At 44.4% G+C, this 14092-nt stretch overlaps 1 protein-coding gene across 1 annotated transcript; it reads right to left on the bottom strand.

Moving 5' to 3' along the window:
- Positions 1-383: 383 nt before the first annotated feature.
- On the bottom strand, positions 384-8679 carry KDELR3 (KDEL endoplasmic reticulum protein retention receptor 3). The gene is made up of 5 exons (XM_066633979.1): positions 8495-8679; positions 3067-3167; positions 1583-1741; positions 1161-1413; positions 384-634 (listed from the first exon to the last, which is right to left on the bottom strand). The coding sequence occupies exons 1-5, from the start codon at positions 8583-8585 to the stop codon at positions 594-596; spliced, it is 645 nt and encodes a 214-aa protein (XP_066490076.1). The 5' UTR covers positions 8586-8679; the 3' UTR covers positions 384-593.
- Positions 8680-14092: the final 5413 nt, after the last annotated feature.

The following is a 14092-nucleotide window of genomic DNA, read 5'->3' as shown; positions in this document are numbered from 1 at the left end:
TCCCTTGTGGGTTACCATACATGGCTGGCGAATTGTATCCTGTTTGGCACCCAAGTTGAGAAAAGCCTGCTCATACTGTTATTAGTTAGGTGTCTTAATGGTGTTTATAGTTTTTTATCCAACTCATTTTGTTGCAGCTCAGACCTCTTACATTCTCTCACTGAAATGGCTGAGGTGTGCCGCATTAATTATTTGAACCCTGATTGGTTCTAATTCAGTCACAGCTTGAACTGAACCCAAAATATTTAACAGTATTCAGGGAGTCGAACCATTACTAGTCTGGACCAAGACTGAATGAAAATCTCATCACTGGAGCGATTTCATCTGTATTAATGTATACACTTGGCACTATTGTATCTGTTACAAGCAGAGTTCAGTCACTTAGGGAACACTCCAATACAAAAGAAAAAGCAAATATTTAAATGTCACATCAATGCCAAACAATTAAGCACTGTCAGGCAAAAGTTTTCTCGTTATGGTGTAGAACAACAGTAGGTTGTCTGAATACTAGTGGAGCCATCCGGCAGGCAGGCAGAAAACATCCTGAAATCTTGGGCCAGGTTGTTGAAGAATTGGTTTGCTTGTGTACATCTTCAGATGGGTACTGGGAGACTCAGCTTCTTTCCTTTCAAAACTAAAAGTAAAAAAGCAAAGACAGCTTCAAGGATATACTCAGCGAAGGGAAAAGACCATCCGATTGGGCCCTGCCACTTCAAGAAGCAAGGCATTCTTTAGCCATTCATTGGTGTCAATAATAATTTCATGTTGAAATTTCATGTGTTCTGCTATTTATAAAATGCTTACATAAAATACATCTCCATACAGGAGTTTGTAAGTGACTCTTGCAAATAGCCCAGCTTTGTCCTTGTGTACATGCTGAGCACAATCATGTGCGGTGGCTTCCCAAATCATTATTTTATGAGATATCCCAACAGTTCTCAAACTTGCCACCTTTGCAACCCACTCTAGCATCTGCGGTAAGTCCCAGGCCCGCCACAAGCAGGAAGCTGCTGGGCAATATAGGGTTCGAACTGGAAGCCACTTCCAGGTCACACCGGCCTGTGACCTCTGTTATTGGATGTACTGCCTATCCTAGCATTGGTCCAACTTCAGCCATTAACTGCTGTTCTATCTGTGATCTTCATCTTCAAGAGCCTTACCTTTTGTGACATAAAGATAAAAGAAATCACAGTAGAAAATGGTCTGTACGACTCCAGAAACCACTGCAATTTGATCATAAAAGTTCTCTGTGTGGTAGCGCCAGATCCAGTTGGCAAGGTAAAGAGCACGGTAGAGGCCCAAGAAGAAAAGGTAGTGTGTGGTAATGGTCTCAGCTTCTCCAGTTTTGCTAATCATGAAAAGCTGTGGCAGGATTGCTACTGACTCCAGGTAAATGGAGAAAGTCCAGAAGATCTGAGGAGCAAGGAAAGTAAATGCAGGGTAATTGTTAATCCTATCACAAAACAAACTGATGAGTAGAACCTGGGGTGATTGGGGGTTTGTGTACCATAAAGGCTTTGCTTTCAGCAACATGTCAAAGAACCATAGTGCGCTTTACCTTATCTCTTGCTAGTTTCCTTACCTCTAAAGGGGTGAAATTGTAGTTTTCCAAAAATGACAGGCCTGTGACAGGAACCAAAAGGAATTCAAGGCGGAAGGAGTCATTCTCGCTGTCAAAAGTCTTCCGGAATTTCCCGTAGATCAGGTACACGGTAACGTAGGCACAGATTAAGAAAACCACCTGCAATGGTAAAAAGTGCTTGCAAAAGCATTTGTGTCACACTCAGTTTTTCTGAGTGCAAAAATGAAAAGATTGATTTGCCATAACTAGCAAAGCTGGTTCTCCCTCCTAGAAAAGCTTTGTGGATGAATTTGCTAATCTTGGACATTATGGGTGATTCTCTGACTGATTAAAGGCCATACCACAGACTTGCTCTCTTCTTTTACCCCAGCACTGCTTATTAGGTATCCTAGTGCAACCTATGATTATATGTGGTCTTTTTGCATCTGTCCAACTGTAAAGCTTCTAATTTTACTTCCTTTTCTTCCTCCATCCTCCTCCTTCCTTAAATTGATGCAACTGTGATAGGAAAATTAACAGATCAGGGAGGGGATCTGTGCTCCATCAGGTCTGCTGCACTGTGTCAGTCTGCTCCTTGAGGCTTGGCTGCCCTGATTTAAAATTTCTCCTCTCCCTGACAGACCACGTTCCACTGCAATCAGGGCCTCTGAGAGGAATTGCATCAGGGGGTACAAAGTTTCTTTTGGGCCCCTTTGCAAAGGGTGAGGGGTGAAACAGTGGGGGAGGGTTGTTATGGGTGAGCAGAATAGGGGCAGGGATGGGTGAAGCAGGGTGAAGGGAAGGTAGAGACAGCTGGAAAAGTCTTTGGAGTCCAGGTCTACCCACCCTCAGTAGTGTCCCCAGCATCCCGTATGGGCAATGTCTGAGTAGATAGGGAAATGTCAGATCTTAGGAAATTTCTGGGCTTCCTCCTTTGGCTTCTGGGCCCCCTTTTTGACCCGGGGCCTGGGAACAAATTACCCCCCTCTCCTAGGCCCGGACTGGAATATGATAGTACTGCCAAATTTATAATGGAGCCCAAAGCAGTTCTACTTTCAATATTGCAAGTGTTCCGGGGTGGTAGCAATTGTTTGATCTGGTTTCCGTCGATGATGCTTCAGAAAGGGCAACCTGACCAAAACAACGTACCACAGCTGCTCCCCTTTCTCCACACTGAAATAGTCTTTGCAAGGAGCAGAGGAACAACGGTAGGTTAAAGAACAGAAGAGGGTGCACAAAGCAAGAGTGAGACCCAGAAGAGAAATCTAACTTAGTGACTTCTTGTATCCTACTATACGACTGCCTCTTGAAAAGGAAGGAGAGAAAATGATAGGTTCACCAGTGGATTGCTAGAGGGAGAGACTGACCCCCTTCATCCTTTACTCCTCACTCAAAATAGTTCACCTCTAAGAGTTGTTGAAAAGTGTTTTGAAATTTTGTTTTTCTCTCTATATTTCTGTTGATTAAAGTGAGAACACAAAATAGAATGTGACCTCGGTTCTTACCTTCATGATGGTATTATAGATGGAGATGAAGTTTGTGAATAGGTCAAGATAGCGGCTTGTGAAAACAACTGCAAAAAGGATCTGGCTCTTTCCTGAGATACCTGCAAGCCACGAGGGAACATTTTACACAAGTATGGGAATAACGTCAGGGAGATTCTGTCAATACTGAGTGAACAGAGGACGTCCACCCTAAACTAAATAACGTGGACACTACCTAGAAAACAGACTCTTGTTTATGAGTGACGAGAGAATGGCAAGATTAGTGTTTTCACAAATTGCCACACTTTTTGTCAGAAACTCAAGCGTGTGCTTCTGGTTCTGTACTGGACCAGATACAGCCTTGAAGACACATCTGTGGGAAGAAATCTGTACTTATTCTTCTTGGTGAGCTGTTCTGGTTGCTCCAAGATTAGACTAGACTAAAGCTCAACGCTTTTTCCTAAAGGTTAAATTAACTGTTTATGGATCAGCTATACATTTGGCATTTAGGATTTTAATTTTTAATGACTGATTGCTTGGAGACGAGCAGGCTAGCAGTTGAAAGGTGCTGTTAATGTGCTGCTAAAAGAGTAAGTATAGTCTTCCTTCAGGTTTGCAAATGTCATCCCAAATGCCTTGGTTTAGTGAGAAATGGCTCTGAAGCAGTCCCACTGCAGCTTCTACTCTTCCCCCCCCCCACACACACACACACCCGAAAAGACAATGGTATATTAAAGGAAACCAAACTTGACTGGTTGTGGTGGTTTTGCTTATTATCATACTTATTGTCTAAATATTTTTACCCTGTTTTGGAAGGATAAGACCTGCATCAGAATTGCTTAAAAGCCAGATTTCACCTAACTGATATTCCAGGAGAATTGGCAGGTTAATTGTAGGCCATTTTGCTGCCAAAGGCCCTCAAAACAGCATGCAACATAAGATTTGGTAATCTAGACTGAGTTATTTGTTTAAACATTAACAAATCACTCAGTTTGGCAGTACACTCTAGAACAGGGGTGTCAAAGGCCCATGGGCCGTATGCAGTCCATGGAAGCTCTTCTTTATACAGCCCATGTGATAATTGGGCTCTCCTGGCATCACCATTGGCTACTGAGCTGTAGGGCAGCACTAGAAAAGCCAAATTATCATGCGTGCCACCCCTTAAGCAGCACCACTTCTGCTGAGGCATCATTGTGATAATTGGGTTCCCCAGCACCGCCCTTCAGCAGTGTCACTTCTGACAAGACTCTGGGAGAGAGAGACAGAAGGAGACCTCAGAAGGCAAGGACCGCTAAGGCTATCCAAGCAGGATGAGAAAGAAGCTGTGAAGGCACTGGGAGAGACCAATTATCATGCAGGCTGCCATTTCAGAGCATTACTTCAACCAAGGCAGATCACTTTGCAGAGCATCTCTCAGTTGCTGAACTACGAAGGAACGCCTCGGCAGAAGTGGCATCGCTGAAAGGGCAGCCCATGTGATAATTGGACTCTCCCATATCTTTGAAATTAGGATAATTTCAAATTGGGAAATTAGGAAATAATTAGGGAATGGGCTTTGAGAAGAAGGTCAGTTAATTTATCTCAGGCTCTCGGCCAGGGAGAAAGGCAAAGTCAACCTAGGCGGGCAATTCTGGAACTGGCAGAGAAGGAGATAGGACGTGATTTTGGAGAGGCTGTGTTGGAAGCCAAGTGGAAGAGCTGGCAGCTAGCAGAGGTGGTGCCTCTGTATCCATGGGTTCCTGGACTCCCAACAGATACCGAAAACTGTAGAGAATGAATCCACAGTTTTCTGGACCACTGGGGCTCCAAATGCAATCAGAGCCATTCTGAGATCTATAGAGGCCGTGCGTGTCCTCTATGCGCCTTAGAAGAGCCTCCGGATGTGATCAGAGCTGTGAGCTCTGGTCACCTTTGGAGGCTTTAGGTTGGGCCAAATCTGGGGAACTGCATTGAGCCAGATTGGCGGATAAAAAATCAACAGATACAGTCTCCACCTGTACTTAGAATACGTAATCATAAGAACATAAGAACAGCCCCACTGGATCAGGCCATAGGCCCATCTAGTCCAGCTTCCTGTATCTCATAGCGGTCCACCAAATGCCCCAGGGAGCACACCAGATAACAAGAGACCTGCATCCTGGTTCCCTCCCTTGCATATGGCATTCTGACATCGCCCATTTCTAAAATCAGGAGGTTGCACATACACATCTTAGTTTCACCCAAAATTGTGAAGGCTATCAAAACTGGGGAGTGGTCTGATAAAACAGCAAGGTCAATATCAGTTTGCGTAATCTTGGATAGAAAGGACTTGGATACCAAAAAATAATTTCTAGAACAGGTATGATGGACCGGGGAAATAAATGTATATTCTCTATCTAAAGGATGCAGTGCACGCCATGGGTCAATCAGACCTAAATCTTCCATATATATTTTAAGTGTTGACCTAACCTTAGTATTTTTTCTAAAAGAGGCGGAGCTTCTGTCAAGATAAGGATCTGTGACCATTAAAATCCCCAGCACATATCACATGATGATAATCTATATTGATCAGTTGACTAAAACAATTATGAAACACCTGTGGTTTATCTTGATTACAACCATATACATTGATAATAGTGAATGTTACACCTTGCCACTTGACCACTAATATTATATATCTACTTTCTGCATCTGCTAAGACCTGAGAGACTTGAAGTGTTACACATCAATGAATCAAAATAGCCACACCTCTTGAGCTTGTAGAGTCACCTGCAAGATAAGCCTCACCCACCCATTTGTGAGTTAAGAGGTTTTCCTCTCCAGGCAAAAGATGTGTCTCTTGGAGTAACACAATCAACATTGCTTACAGGAGGGTCCTACTTAACTCCATCCAGTGCTCACACCTGGATATATGTAAATAAAGTAAATACAACAAAGGCACCACAAGTGAGTAGATATGCCTAGGCTTGTGCCGTGAGGGTCAGTTACAGCTATGATCATTTGAACTGTTTTGTGACTCTCACAACACAGAAGAGCCATCTATAATCACTTCCTTGGTGACAGTAAGATAAAATTATGTTGTTGGGTCAGTTTTGTGGGTAACTCCGAACATTTATTTAAGATATGTAAACTGTTCTGTGAACTTTTCTTAGTGAGTGGTAGTATATAAATTTTACTGTGGGGTTGTAGAGAACGTGCTGGTGTCATAGGTTCCTTTGGGTTGGAGACACAGAAGGCAATGCACCTTGTAGAACCACTCTGTAGAATCACAGTGAGGCTGAGAAAGAGTTAAACTTTATTGTTAAGCTTGCAAGGCCCCACAATGCACAAGTGATTAAACAATGAGACAGAATTATGTCTTATTGTTTGATCACCTGTGCATTGTAGGGCCTTGCAATAAAGCTTAACAATAAAGCTTAACTCTCTCTCAGCCTCACTGTGATTCTACAGAATGATAGGCCAACACAGAAATTATCCTATACACAGGGAGAAAAACTTGGTTTTGCAGGCTGTCTCCTCCCACCGCATACACACATATAGTTATCTCTATCCAAGTACGTATACAGTCCTGTACACATACCCATCAGGAATTGAGATATGCTTGTAACACTTTGACTGCCACATCACAATGCCACTCCACCCCTTCCTTGATTCCACCCACAATGGGGAGAAATTGATGGAGTAGAATGGGCTCACTGGAAAGAAACTCCAGTACCAAAAGGGAGCATTTAAGAAGAAGCCATCAAATGAACGAAATTTTTCCTGCAAAAAACAAATAAAACCAAGAAAGCAAAGAGGGAGAACTTCGTCTAGAACACTAATGGCCCAGTCCTATTCAGGCCTTGCACTGATGGACCTTACTTTCTGACAGTACAGGGTCCAGGCTGCTGGTGTGGCAGCTGAAACCCCAGGTGAGCACCAACGGAGCTCCCAGCCACCATAGAAGATGGTAAGTTGGTGGAGGGAGAGTTCTGGGAAGGATCAGGGCCAGCCAGGGGCACGTCGAGGGCAGATATCAGCGGTGGCAGATCCACAGATATCCTATGTCCCAGGTCAAGCCTCAACACACACTGCTGGATCCTCTTGGATTTACACCAGCCAAAGAGCAGGTGCAGATCCAAGTAAGCCCATTGGGGATCATGGTGCAGCAGAGTAGATAAAAATGTTTTCTACTTGCCTCTCTCACTGCCTGGTCCTGCAGCCGGCCCACAGCATGCGGCAGAGACTGCACCAGCACCTCACATGCTATGGATAGGCCCAGGGTAAGATTGGGCTACACTTCTCTCTTTTCTCAGGGGCACTGTTTCAGACTTTAGTAAGAGGGGAGAAGAGATTTTAGGGAGGTGATATAGTCAACATTGCTTAGAAGCAGCCTGTGTTAGGCAATTTATTTGTACTACTTTTAATTTGTACAAATCATCATGGTCCAAAGGGAGGATTACATGTCACCTCTCCAACAAGATGCCTGGCTTCCCCCATTTTATGCACAGTAACCCCCCACTGCGGGGCTGTGGCCCAGTTTCAGTTCCTTAGTGAAAGTGATGTGCGAGAGCGAGGGAAGAATGCTTCAGGTCAACCATGGGTCCACTAATTCTTCTTACTCAAAACACAAAACTCAAATAACAGAGCCCAGTTTGCTTGGGGTCATAATTTTGTACGCTAGGCAGGCAAGGATTCATTGCTTGCGTGTGTGTGTGATACTCGCTTTCTTGCATCTCAGGCAGAGAAGTTTCTGCTGTATTTTCCTTGCCCACTACTGCCTTCCTCCAGAGGAACCTTTACAGAAGAATTTCTGCCCTACGGAGATAGTAGGAAAAGCTCAGAAGGAATGCCAGGTCACCACAAATTCCTCAATTTACAGGAAACAATGGCGACCAAATCAAATTCCATGGATGATTGAATAGGCAGGCATGGAAATACATGAGCATGAGATTTACAGCATAATCCTGTCCATGGCTACTCAGAAGTAAGTCCCATTGTGTTCAGTGGGGCCCGCTCCCAGGAAAGTGTTTATAGATTGCAGCCTTACTTAATGAGTCAAGGTAGGAGCACCCCTACATAGGATAAGCATTAGGAGAAAGGATCTTATTAGGGCAATCTCTGTTGTCAGTGGGGAGAAATGTCTGTCTAGGATACAACAGGGAAAAGAGAAGTGTTGGCTTCAGTGGACTGTTGTTCATACAGCACTATTTGCCTCCATGGTGGATTATCACATTTCCCACCTACATTTCATGTTAATTCAGATATGTCTCACTACCTGGCTGGCAAAGAATTAAGACTCCTTTGGAGGTAGGCTGAGATAGCTGAGACCCAATTAGGCTGAACCCCAAATCTTGAGTCATTTGGACCCCAGTTTTATGTCCTGGTAGGCAGGTTCATTCATAACCTTGTCTTCTCCCTTCTTTTCTTTCTGTACTGTTTTCACACCAGTGCCTTGTCAGCAAGACAGAGAAGAAGAACAAAAACTTACCAGCACACGACTTTGATCTCCAGATCTTCACCAGCAAAATGATCATCGCTAATAGGTGAGAGACATCGCCGAGGATGCGAAATATATTCATGATAGTTTCGGAATATCCCAGAAGGGCCTGAAGGAAAGTAGTTAATTTCTTTGGAGTTGCTAGATGTCAATGACAGTTTTCTTTGGCCCTTGTAATAGATGCTGCCTGGCTTGTCACTCAAAGCTTGGGCACATCTCTCTTCCTCTTTCTGCAACAGCTAAATGATCCCTTTTCATTAGATTTACTTTGCTTGCATCCAAAAAAAGTCTTTTCCAGGCAGAATTGTATTCAGATGGCCTCTCCTAATCAGAAATCTTCCAACAATGTTCTGCAGTGAGTTTTCGTGTACTAGAAGTGCTCTCTACATAGGCCACAGAAACTTCTTTTATTCTCCTTGCGCACCCCACAGAGTAGTGGAAGCACATCACAGTCTAAACTTTTCCAAGGAGTTCTAGTGCAGGCAGTAGATGACGTGGCATGGATGCTGCTTCTATGAGGAGGGTGGAGAAGGAGAAGGCGGGCATAACAGTTAAACCTTCTCCTACATCCCTCTAGCAGCTTCTCAAGTTACAGCCTACAATGTTCTTAAAAGGGAAAAGACAGCAAAGGGCAGGCATCCCATTGGAAGTTCAAGGGGGAAAGTATCAGGATTGCTAGAGGTTTTGGAGATGAGAATGGCCCATTAAACAATATTTTCTTTCCTCTGAGGCTCAATGCAGGGCAGACTCTCTTCTCCCATCTCCCCAGTATGCTTCACAGACAAAAAATGCTTCATTGATTTTTCTTCATGTTCCAGTTTTCACCATCAGGAAATTTCTAGCTATTCACAGGGCATTTTATTCTTGCCTCAGTTGCTTCTGGGGAGAAAGTGTGCATTTGAAGAACATTCTTCTTCCTAAAGAGTAGTCTTGCAGACATTTTCTTATAGACAGCATGGCAATTTCGCTATAGCTGACACCATAGGCCAGTGTTTCTCAAACTGTGGATCGGGACCCACTAAGTGGGTCCCCATTCATTTCAATATTTTATTTTTAATACATTAGACTTGATGCTACCATGGCATGTGACTGCATTTGGGGAAATGTTACAGACCTGTACCTTAACAGGCTACTATGTATATGCTGTTAACAATGACAGTCAATGGGACTTACTCCTGGGTAAGTGTGGATAGGATTGCAGCCTAGGATTGTTAAAAATTTCCCTGCTTGATGATGTCACTTCGGTCATGACATCACTTCCATTGGGCCCTGACAGATTCTCATTCTAAAAGGTAGGTCCCAGTGCTAAAAGTTTGAGAACCACTGCCATAGGCAGTCTCGGAGTAGTGTTCCCTGGTGCAGCCCACACCCACCTGCTCATCACATATAGATTGACACCAATTCCAGCCTGGGCTGGAATCCTGGAGGGTTCCAGCCTGGCCGCTCCTGAAGCATAAGCAATGCTGTAGCTCACACGCCTTGGATTCCCAAACGGTCATCCATCTTTGCATGCATTACACTGTGTAACATAATCTTTGTTTATGCTGAATTTTTAATGTTTCTTATATAATTCACAGGTACTGAGTCCAATGATAAGCTAAGTTTTTTGTATCGTCAAAATGTTTCTAGTTATCTTGGTGTTCTTGTCTATCCTATTACCTAATGCAGGGATCGCCAAACCTGTGACCACTGTGTCAGGAAAAAGCCATCCCCTTTTGGAGCGGTGCTGACCATCCCACTGCACAGTTCACAAGCAGCCCACCCTACCTCTGCAGAGCGACACTCTGGGCATTTGTATCTGTAGCCCACTGCCCCAGCAGGTTTTGCACCCGGATTTCCAGGCAGACAGAACTGCACAGAGGGTTGCTCTACAGAGATTGGGTGGACTGCTTGTGAGTAGCATGGTGGAATGGTAAGCGCTGCTGATGGTGGAGAGGGCTACAGCATTGCGCCAGATCAGGCCCACTTACTGTAGTTTGGCAGGTGCTGACCTAATGCACTGTAATAGAAACATCAAAATATTCAGATAAACACAAAGTTGTTCAAACTTTGTTACACAGTGTCATTTACTTATTTATTAAATAATACTATGTAATACACAATTAAGGCTCTTTCCTCCCTGGAAGCATAAAACATGCATCCTTCTTTTCCCACCCATTTCATCCATACTAGCCAGGTGAGGGGTTTGTTTAAACTGTGATTGACTCGGGATCACTCAGTGCGTCCCATGTTGTCTGACGTTACTGGCCTGGGAAAACATGCAAGTCATCAGGTTCCAGAGCAAGATGCTGTTCTAAAGGGCAAGAGACAGGGTGCATGGCCTAAGATGAGCTAGAGGCCACGTTCCTGCATAGACAGTGATCCAAGGGCCAGCCATGTAAGGGGGTGGTCAAGGTCAAGTTGATGATCTGGTTCTAGAGCAGTCTGACCCAAAAGAGGAGACCAGACTTGACTAGCACTTTCTCTATCAGTCAAGAAGCTCGGACCAGAAAGGCAAGCCCACGTAAGTTCTTATATAGGGCCTGCAAAGATCCTATTGGCTCCCCAGGTTAACTGATTTCTTCTTAGTTGGGTATGGTTGGTGAGGGGGAGCACAGTGTAGGATCAAGCCTCTGATCAACCAATCACTCTAGGCAGCTGTCTTGGTGGTGTGCAGAGTACCTACCTGTTGTCTAGCATGCACATGTCTACATGTTACATTCATATACTTACATATACTTACTTTTAACAGGACCCTAGGTGGCTCTCTCTCTCTTTTCCATAGTATTCTGCTCTCCTGGGACTGTTTCTTTACCATCACCAAGGCAAAGGGAACTGTAATCTTGGTGAAAAAGTGCAGGGGATGATGATCAAAGCAGAGAGCTGAATACTCTCTATGAAAGAAATCCTGTGCTTTGGGTGCTGGTCTCGTGGCCCTTTCAGTGTGGGTTTTGACTTTGTGGTGTTGTTTTCAGCCATAAATCGCATTGTGGAAGTTACTTGTTGTGCTTAGCACTTTGGAAAAGTGGACACATGTTCAATGATGGCACCAAGTTGCTGGGAGTTCTGGGGCAAGTCCTGCACTTCCTAGGAGTTAGGCCACTGATGTCACTGCAACATAAATAGCGTGCATTTGACTCCGTGGCAGCCAAGACTCCCTTCTGAGCAATCTCCCAGGGTGAGTCCATTATGAGGACTCATGTACCTTCCCCTTGTTTCTCAGCCTGCGCATGTAGATCCTCCTCCCGCCTCCACAGCTTTTCAGGAGCACGAATGAGTGTGAAGGAGTATGACACAACCACGGATCCCTCTGAAGAAGCCATGTGGGCAGACAAAAACATACAAATGGAAGCTTCAAGGGCAATTTAAAAGAGTTTCCATCCTGAAATATGGGGGGGGGGGCCCTCAAGTGCCCATGAAATGAAATGGGCTTTAAAATAATAAACCTGTCAAAAGGAAAGCATGAAGTGCTTACAGAGTCATAACTAGGCACTGCTGCACGCTGGGCAGGCTGAAAAATCTGTGTGTCATCGTCATCGCCCCCTCCCACCCTGCTCCCTTTCCATTTTTGAGCAAATGGGGGGCATTTGCAAGTCCAGTTCCTCCAAAACCATGGAGATGGCAGGCAGCACCTAGCCCTTACCAAACAGAAAACAGAACAGGACAAACTTCTCTCCCAGCAAGCAAGGTCTTTTTTTTAACTGAGAGGGTCAACTTGGGCTTGGACTGTAATATTTGAACCTGCAAATGGGGGCTCATGAGCTGGACTGTGCAAAATGCCCTCCCTATATAAGACTACAGGCATGCACCATTTAACAACCTTCCGCTTAATGACAGACCACGTATATGATGGTGGTCAAAGCACAACAAAGAGGCTCTTAATGAGGCAATCGGGTCTCCCATAGCCTGCAGCAGAGTATACACAACACAGCAAAGAGGCTCCTAATGCAAAGAAAGGGCTATTATTATTATTATTATTATTATTATTATTATTATTATTATTATTATTATTATTATTATTAACAGTATTTATATACCGCTTTTCAACTAAAAGTTCACAAAGCGGTTTACAGAGAAATCAAATAACTAATGGCTCCCTGTCCCAAAAGGGCTCACAATCTGAAAAGATGCAAAAGAATACCAGCAGATAGCCACTAGAAAAGACACTGCTGGGGTGAGGTGGGCCAGTTACTCTCCCCCTGCTAAAAAAAGGAGCACCCACTTGAAAAAGTGCCTGCTAACCAATTAGCAGGGGTTAGCAATTAGCAATGGGTCTCCAATGGCCTGTGCAGCCAGCTAGTGTCTGGTAGGGAGTGTCCGTTTACACAACAAAGGTATTAGATTGGGCGGAATATTCACTTAACAATCTAATAACATAACAATGGAGAGCCATAATCAGTCCTTAAATGGTGCACACCTATAATTGTTAAAGAGAAGGCATGGAGGAGCATTCAGTGTCAGTCCCCTGCTTGCGGCCTGAAGTGGTAGAGATCAGATGTAGGCTTATACTGTATTACCTCACTAAGGCCTAGGCCTCAGGAATAAGACAAATTTCCTCCATTCCTATTCTATCCCTCTCCCAAGAGCTGTATCCTGGGCAGCTGCACCTCTTTCTCTATCCTAACCATGATCCTGAATGTTTATAGATAAAATAATTTCCAATATTATCAGAAAAAAAGTACAGTGACTGCATCCTCCATAATCCCATATTGTATAGCAATACCCCCAAATTAAATGCTTTGGAACTAGCATTGGTTTCTTTTCCATGGGCAACAAAAGATATGTTGATCTGAAGTATTGCCTCATACCACCTGATCACCATTGCCCTCCGTCAGTCAGGCAGAAATGCTCCAATAAGGGTGGTTTGTGACTATATATTGCTATGGGCACAAGGTATTTTGGGTTGACAAGTGGCTTCATTTGTTCCTGTTGTGACCAATTCACCCAAGCACCACAACAATTTGCCAACAAGAAGTCGAGTTAGGCCTTAGCAGCGGGCTGCAGTCAGTGGTCAAGACAAAACCATGGTCCAAATGGGCAAGGTCAAGGCCAGAATTAACAGATCATGATTCTAGGAGCCAGTGGCAGGGCCTAGTTTGGGCTGAGCCAATTTCCAAAACAGATAGTCCAGGTCAGGCCAGGCCAGGCCAGGTTGCTGCTACTTGTAGTGACACACTGTAGTGACACATTGTTCAGATTGATGGGCCAGCTCTGAGGCCAAGCCTTTATAGATGACACTTTCTGGCATCTAGGTGGCACCCTTGCACTGCAATGCTTTGTCAGTCAGATTTGCAGGAAAAGGCACTGGTAACATTGGGATAGAACAGCCATTTTCAACCACTGTGCCGTGACACACTAGTGTGCCACGGAGGGTCTGCAGGTGTGCCGTGAGAGTTTGGGGGAGGGACATTTCTTAGCAGGGACACTGGGGGTTGTGAGCCCCTGCTGTCAATGGGTGTGCCTTGTCAATTGTCAAAAAAACGGTGGTGTGCCTTGACAATTTTAGTGACTTGTCAGTGTACCATGAGATGAAAAAGGTTGAAAATTGCTGGGATAGAAGGTCAGGCATTGGGTCAAGATAATCCCACCCCAGCATCTTTCAAAGCCCAG

The sequence above is a fragment of the Tiliqua scincoides genome, chromosome 7 (assembly GCF_035046505.1).
Source record: "Tiliqua scincoides isolate rTilSci1 chromosome 7, rTilSci1.hap2, whole genome shotgun sequence".
Lineage (NCBI taxonomy): Eukaryota > Metazoa > Chordata > Lepidosauria > Squamata > Scincidae > Tiliqua > Tiliqua scincoides.
Note: the sequence above shows the minus strand (reverse complement) of the source record. Positions and strands in the feature narration are given on the sequence as shown.

Excerpts from the sequence above, each read along its gene's own strand:
- KDELR3 (XM_066633979.1), bottom strand. The coding sequence starts at position 8,585 with ATGAATATATTTCGCATCCTCGGCGATGTCTCTCACCTATTAGCGATG. Across the intron at positions 3,168-8,494 it reads GAGATCAAAGTCGTGTGCTG|GTATCTCAGGAAAGAGCCAG; the intron begins GTAAGTTTTTGT and ends CGTGGCTTGCAG. Across the intron at positions 1,414-1,582 it reads ACAATTTCACCCCTTTAGAG|ATCTTCTGGACTTTCTCCAT; the intron begins GTAAGGAAACTA and ends CTTGCTCCTCAG.